The sequence below is a fragment of the Toxoplasma gondii genome, chromosome VIIa (assembly GCF_000006565.2).
Source record: "Toxoplasma gondii ME49 chromosome VIIa, whole genome shotgun sequence".
Classification (NCBI taxonomy): Eukaryota; Apicomplexa; class Conoidasida; order Eucoccidiorida; family Sarcocystidae; genus Toxoplasma; species Toxoplasma gondii.
Window position 1 is genome coordinate 155 of NC_031474.1, and position 8,144 is coordinate 8,298.

The window sequence follows — 8,144 nt, forward strand, 5'->3', positions numbered from 1 at the left end:
AAACCCTAAACCCTAAACCCTAAACCCTAAACCCTAAACCCTAAACCCTAAACCCTAAACCCTAAACCCTAAACCCTAAACCCTAAACCCTAAACCCTAAACCTAAACCCCTAAACCCTAAACCCCTAAACCCTAAACCCTAAACCCTAAACCCTAAACCCTAAACCCTAAACCCTAAACCCTAAACCCTAAATAAAAACCCTAAATAAAAACCCTAAAAACCCTAAATAAAAACCCTAAAACCCTAAAAACCCTAAAAACCCTAATCCCTAAGCACTAAATAACCCTAATCTAAAGCCTAAAAACAAAGTGCTGAACCCGAAGGCGTGGAAATGCTTACGCGGCCAGGTCGTAAACAACGCTAAATCCTAGACAGAAGAACGCTTAAAACCCCTGGAGGAGGAGCCAAGAATCCCTGAAAAACAAGGCCTACACCTAAAATTCCATTAACACTAAACCAAGAAGGCCCTGATTTCTTCCCTAGGGAACTCTAAATAGTGTTCACAAATGTGCAATAACCGGATCCAGTCGATGTGAATGTAATACCTTTTCCAGCAGATGTGCTGATTCATATCGAGGAACCATACCTCCATCACTCACCCAGAGTGTTAGGAAAAGGCGATGACACAAACTTGTCGAATGCCTCCGGTTCCTCCCCTAATACAGAGGATGATCCGCATTTTGAGCCTCACGTAAACTTGCAGAAAGAAGAGACCGGCTAACGCTGTTGTCTACTTTGCCACAGCATCTACTTGCGACCAGCCCTCAATCCTCTAAGCCTTAACCAGCTTCTGATTCTTTCTCCATCGATGTGTGGGAGAATGTGGACACGATTCCTGCCAATATCAATATCCAAGTTTCTTCGCAACTCAAGGGCGCTTCGTTGTGCGTCCACTGTGCCATTTGTGACTACCATGTTGACGCAGAGGTTTGAGTGAGCACTGCACAGACGGTGAGGCAAACCTCATCACAGCAAATACGCAAGGAAAATCACCAAGTCTTCCACATATGCTCCATTTTTAACGTTCCACTGAATGCGCGACGAGTATGCTACAGTCTGCAGCTCATAACGACCCGGGTTCGCGTTCCACACGGAAAAACACTTGCAGGGAGGAGACACATTCCTCTGTGACATTGATGAAGCCGTCTGTACGTTTTCGTCGGCCGATATCAGCACTTGACAGGTTTTCCCCCATATTGTTTCAATACGCTTGCGCTCCGTTTTGCCTGGTTACCGCAGTACTTGAAAACAAGACCACTAGTACTGCATAAAAATCAGACCACTCCTTTTTGCAACGCGATACACTGTTCAGCGGCGAGAATAATGGTACCAGCAAAATGAATCCTTTGCGCACAACACCCACTATGACACATTCTTGTCTTTCCCCTGCTCTCCTCATCCCTAGATTCTTTTTCATTCTTCCCGGTAGGATGCACAAAATAATACATAGGTCTGCCCATGACAAGGGAACCACGGGAGCACACTGTGGCCATGCGTCTTCTGTTGCAATCGAGCCCTATACGTCACCACTTCACCAGTGTTTTGGTCCTTTATCTGGCCACAAAACAATACATGGTAATCACTTTCTTCTACACTACCGCGCAAACTTGACTCTGCTCCTCCTCTTGTCTTTCATCCTCTGCATTTCCCCCGGACGACGATGAACACAAACGTGCTTCAGGAAAACCTTTGTAAACAAATCAGAATCACACAGTAAGAGCTGTGTCATGGTTGACGTTTTTGTCCTCGTGACCTTTCAGAATGGAGTTAACTTCCCCTCTTATCTTCTCGTGTCCACAGCCTTCCACTGTATGCCGTCCACCTTTCGAGTGTATTTTTCTGCATCTGGGGCGCGGCGACGCTGACGACATACTGATGACCCAGGAGGACAGGCAGGACGTATCCCTCGAGACTGAGAAACCGAATGTCTCACAGCGAATGAAATCGCTAGTTTCTTTAACATTATCTTTCTTCGTGGAGAGAATCAGGCAGACAACAGTCTCCTTCACCGACTGACAGCACATGTTGAGAAACATGTATCTGAAGCCCACAAGGGTATCAACTTAATCTTCTCCCTCATTCCTCCACGTTCTTCCGCTTCGTCTTGCCGTTCGGTTTCCTTGTCACACTCTTACAACATCGTAGATATGCTCAATGCGTTCTTTTCAAACTCCATTTTTCACCTGAAAACACAATAGCAACAACGAAGAATGTCACAAAAGGCGTGGAGATGTTTTACCTCCTCTTGAAACCGGTTCATCTGCTCAGGACTGTACTGCCATTTACCGTATTATTGCTCTTCTCAGGAATGTCGTCTTGCCCCCCCGATGCCTGCTAGAATAACCTCTTTACTGAACCAATCGCTCTTCATATTCATCAGGTCATCGTTGTCTAGCCAGGAATCCGCTTCCTGCCTTACGTTTGGCGCGCCCAACACGCACATGCACTAGGCAGATCTGGGATATGCGACGTCAAATATAAGCCATTGCGTGGATGGATTTTTAGAAATGAACAGTCCTACAACCGTCTCTCCCCACCACTACTTTAGAGTTCATCAACCGGGTCCTGCATCTCCATCCTGTCAGCGTCAGCTGCAGCCTCACTCCTACGCGGCCAGAACTCCTCCACCCTCTTCCCGGAGTAGCCTCAGAAAACTCAGATACAACACAAACCATACAAATCTGAACTGGGGTCGAAAAGGACAGGTGGCTCGCTACAGTCACGGCTGCTTACCCGTCGCGGACGAGGGAACGACTCAACATATAGAAACACGCGATTGTAGCGTCGTACACAGAAACAATCATAGCCAGCGTCGTTACCGGCATCAGGTTCACAAGCCAAAGCAGGAGTTGCTCCTCATACAGATAGCGTGGAATAGCTTCAGAGTGATACAGACGCATGCAGCAGCGGAAGATGATGAGCAAGACGTCAGGTAAAATTGCATCAAAACAGATCACTAGCCTTCGCCTCTGTCAAGACCACCACCAAAAAATTTGCGAAGGAAAAGAACAGAGTCCAGATCAGCCGACGCGTTCCTGTCGCCATTCGTCAACGTGGACAGCTGCTCTTTCACTGCAAATATCAACAACAAAGAAGCTCCTTCGTAGCTCCAGATCCCCCATCCAGCTAACCGTTGCTCAATCGATATCGATGCCTGTCCCTGCCTGCTCCACCAATCCCATGTAAGAACCATCGTTACACAACACGCTTTCGATACCCAATGATTCTTGCGTCAAGGTAAACGCCACAACCCCACAGCGCACCCGGCGCGCAACCTGCGTCGCTTCACGTCCCAGGATAAAGATGCGACGCCACACTCTTTCCCCCGCGCCACCGTCCCACCTACCTGCTTCTCCGCCTGTCGCCAACGCCGCCATATCGTCTCAAACACAATATACACAAAACTGCCACCAGCCGCCGACGACCTGCCCCCCCACCCCGCGGCCAGCGACCATCGGTTCCACGCAGGCTACAGCTCACATCGCAGCGAGACATGCACCCAAACTCTCGGGCACTTAATCCAGGACGCATTCACCCGTCACAGCGTCATCCACCATCCACTGTCACCTACAGGCTGCCCACAGAAGCCAAACAACGAAAACCCGAAAGAATAACCCCACACATTCAGTCACCCACAACCACCCACCTGTCCAGAGTCAGCTCTCGACGCCCAGAACAAACCTGCAAATTCCTTCACCCGCCACCGCCGAACAACGGTCTCCACCTGCCCCCCTCACCATGTCACGACACTCCGGCTCCGCTCCCTGTTTCACCTTCTGTGCCCTACCGCAGCTGCCAACACGGGCTCATCGGATGCAATGAAACCAACAACGCCTGACAGAGTACTGGCGACTGCAAACGAGGGCTCCCATGACGCACCCATCATCAACCATTGCAGGGCCTGACTCATGCACCATGCAAACAGACAACAACAAACCTGCCCCAAAACGCCCCATCGTCCCTCGTCACCCGCCTCCAAGATGTTGACATTCGTGCAACTCTGTGGTGCCGCCCCAAATACGTCACCGACATATCGCCGTCCACCGTTGTATCACATGCAGAGCGAACCCGTCGCGCACCCTGCGTCGTTCCTCGTCCCAGGATAAAGATGCGACGCCACACTCTTTCCCCCGCACCACCGTCCCACCTACCTGCTTCTCCGCCTGTCGCCAACGCCGCCATATCGTCTCAAACACAATATACACAAAACTGCCACCAGCCGCCGACGACCTGCCCCCCCACCCCGCGGCCAGCGACCATCGGTTCCACGCAGGCTACAGCTCACATCGCAGCGAGACATGCACCCAAACTCTCGGGCACTTAATCCAGGACGCATTCACCCGTCACACTTCATCCACCATCCACTGGGTATCTATAAGCTGTTAGAGCGAGCCAAACAAAACCTAATGTACTCATGGCACACCCGGCCACGACAAGCCTACGTGTTAGCGTGATGTGTGGCAGGCCGTGAAACTCTGGAGCAGCATCAAAAAAAGACGATCTGCATCCGTGCTACTGTTGTCGACCAAGTAACGCCTACGGTGGGCCTTCAATGTCTCTGGCGGTCTCCTCAGTCGTTGTCCACGTGCTACTTCCACGCAGGAAACAACGTTCACACCTGAGAGGTACGAGAAAGTGCACCCAAAGAGCAACGCAGTTGCAAGCACCGTCCGCCGTTTCAGGGTATGGCTAACAGACACTGGCTGTGAACCATAAAACGCATAGTCACAGTTATATAGACAACTAGGTCAAACACTCAACCAAAACGAGCTCGACGGTGAGTCATCAGTAGCCACATATTGAGTCAGGGGGGGAGGGGGGGAAACCTCCGCCCACACACAACTCCGTAGCATGGCATCAAATTCCTGTCCATTCTCTGGTCAGCGCTTACAACAACCTTCTGGATAATTGCCAGGACGACAGGGTAACGAAGACACGAATCACACCCTATTCACGTAAGGCCTTCGCTCATCCAGCTTGTAAAGTCTGCGTATCGAGTTGAGTAAGATGCACCAAAAACGTCACGGACTGCCGGGAAGCCGTCGTCTGCGGGATATCCCCAGGCCTGCGACCCGTACCCGCAACATCTGCCGAACTGTCGCATTGCCCCTGACAGCTTCCTTGGCGCTTTCAAGTATGAGATAGGATCAAGTGGGGCTAGAAAATCAGACGATTGTGAGCACCAATGCCTATGTACTTAACAAGGGCACCACTTTTGTGATATATCAAGAGACATACCGTAAATATTCACGTCAATTTCAAAGTGTGATCCACCTGTTGTATCATTTGATTGTGGGGGCGTTGCTGAGGGTCGGAACACATCATACGGTCAGCTCCACCGATGACTGATACGGCGATGTGAAACCACAGAACAGCGGAAGAGAGTTGACTTTCAATTTAGCGGCAGCACAGGCTTGTCTGCCACTGCTGCATTAGCAAGCCGATGCGTCAAAGGCAACAGGTAAGCAACGCAAACCACCCCTGCCTACAGCTGTCGTCGACGCATTCCTTTGGTCTTCCATCGCCCGTTCTTACTAGTCAACAGAGCGCCAGCTCTCCGTTGTACACAAAAGCATTTGTCGGTTTAACACAAAACCAAACACCAGAGATGCACTTATGCAGGTTATACAGCCACCCTCGCCCCTCGTACAGCGAGCCAAACACTTGGTCTCTCTACTGGAGACCATGGTGATACCAGAAACTATCGGTGCACAATACAAATTGTGGGACACGCTCGAGACAGATGCTCTACTACAACACAGCATCTCAGCAGCGCGCTCTGTTCGAGCGGAGCTGCAAGTGGTATTTCTCCCCTAAACGAGCTGTCAGGTAACTTCCGACGTGTACATCTCTCAATGAGCGCAGAAAGAACCTGACAGCTCTTCCACAGTCACGATCATCGCAGATTCCGAAGGCACAAAAATTATTTCACATATGAATACGCCTGGCAAGTTAAAATGATTATCTTTTGCTTTGTCTAACACCCCGCTGTGGCCGACACCAGTAAACATGCTGGGAGACTCACGCGCAGCTGAACATAAAGTTGATTCTTGGTGGCGTAACGAAGGCGTTCAATAATTAGTTGCACATCGCAGAGTGAAGTACGGGTCCCGCAGTGTCCCGAAGATATAGAAACAGCAAGTAAGTGGTTGAGTTTGCACGACAATATGAAAAAGCACTGCACTTTGCATGTCCACTCAAAACACAGCGAAGAGCCACCCTCACGCCATCACTCCTACTTGGTAAGGCTAACCACCTCAGCAAGGAGAACAGCAATTGCCAACGCCTTTTCGCTAGCGCGTGTAAGCGAGGGCGCGTACACGGGAAAACGAAGGACGAAAAATCACGATGGATAGGGCCGGTCCGTGCTTTCTCATTTCACATGTTCTTGCGAAGTCCACACAGATGACGCTGTGTAACGTATTTGTGGAAGTGAATATGCATAGATGCGCATATATATATATATATATATATATATATATATATATATTATGCGTCCTTTAAGAAACTTTCGGATCGAGCGCTTGTGGAACGGTCGGCACAGCAAGCCTTGGTTACATCGTTCAACGCCACCATAAACATATCCTCACAGTTGCGTAGACAGCTGCCAAGTTGCTTGCTTCCCCCCGACATGACTGGTCAATCCACAGCACAAGTCACACTCACCCGAGCACACTCGCGCTTGCTGCACCGCCAGCGTATCAACCGAAAACCCAGGAGCTGCATGAAGGCAGATGGACCGTATGAAAATATCGTGGTGCTCCTGACTGAAAATATGCAGAACCATCAAGCATCCCCACTAAATTACAAGACGGTTGTGTACAAGCAGCGCGCCAAGCTTCCTTTAGGGACTGCTTGCACGATCGACGTCTCTACTGTAGCTACATTAGAATGACAAGGACAGTGCGACTGCCCACCGGCAGACGCGGGCCACCTTAGACTGGCAACGACCATTGTATGAGCACGTGCCTCTGGAATGCAAGCCAGTCACTGCGAATGCTTCGCTGCATCGTCGCCGCACAAGACGGCGCCGCACACGCTCTCTCGCTTCACATCTGCATGCGATTTTGAAAATGAAATGCAATAATCAAGTCGATATCAGTTACTCAGCGCGTAAACGTCCACCAGCACCACGTAACAGCGACAACCGGCAAAAGTTCCTGAAGTTCGCGGGTGCAGTTCCTTGTGGGCACTTGCCTGAGGGTACGAGAGATACAGTATGCCAGCTGCCCTACACCAGGAACCATATTTTACACTACACAGTGCACTAGCGACTCACTCTTCGCGAAAGGAGTGCCTGTTAACCACAAGCAAGAAATGATAAGCAGCATGCCATAGCGACATCGCCAAGATCTTCTACACAATGCCGCTTGCAGTGGATTGATCTCCCGTCAGTGAAGCACCGGAAGGAGCGACAGGCAGTATGCTGTCGAAACGCAAATCTCGATACTGAAAAACAGGTTCCTTTCAATGACAAACGCACCTCCAGTCCCACCTGCCCTATCAAACATTGGCTTGCAGAGTCAAAATTTATGTTAACGCCAACGTGCTAAACGACTTGACGGTAGTTTCTTGCACATCCACGAAATAAATACCTAACGGTGCTTCGTTTGGATACTCATGGCCATTACTAGCGGAGTGTTTGCGGCTAGCTAGAACCAAAAAAGGCGATGGAGAGTACAGGACAGCGGGGGAGAGCAACGTAAAATCAAAATAGCGAGTGCCCGATCCGGGCGAGGCGGACCTGCCTCGCTGTTCTTGCCCACCACAAATCACGCTTTGCTCTCAATTGTTCTATTTCGCAGTATTCGATTCGTGGGAAGACTCCAAAGAATCCAACAGCGAAGTCACTCGAGCCACATCCGGGGCTGATAGGCGATCTTGTTGAATCGCAAACGATTCTGAGACACGCCAGACAGTGCAGTTTATTGTTGCGGGTGCTGGAGGCTAGGATAGCAGATATTATATCACATTTCATGCACAAGTGACATATCACGGCTGGTTTTTTGCAGACGTTCGTCACCTGGTGGACCAAAGCACAATCGAGATTCTTACCAATGCGATAGCCTGAAAATCCAAGCAGGCAGTCAAAAGTGACGATTGATGAAGCCGCGTATTGCAGGAAACTGCATCGCAGGGGCAT

The 8,144-nt window shown here is 50.1% G+C and overlaps 1 protein-coding gene across 1 annotated transcript; it reads right to left on the minus strand.

Moving 5' to 3' along the window:
* Positions 1-2,152: 2,152 nt before the first annotated feature.
* TGME49_279540 (hypothetical protein) lies at positions 2,153-8,144 on the minus strand (the record flags this gene model as incomplete). Its single annotated transcript, XM_018781842.1, has 6 exons — positions 2,153-2,184; positions 4,542-4,619; positions 5,240-5,305; positions 6,668-6,721; positions 7,597-7,653; positions 8,057-8,144. The coding sequence occupies 6 exons, from the start codon at positions 8,142-8,144 to the stop codon at positions 2,153-2,155; spliced, it is 375 nt and encodes a 124-aa protein (XP_018637474.1).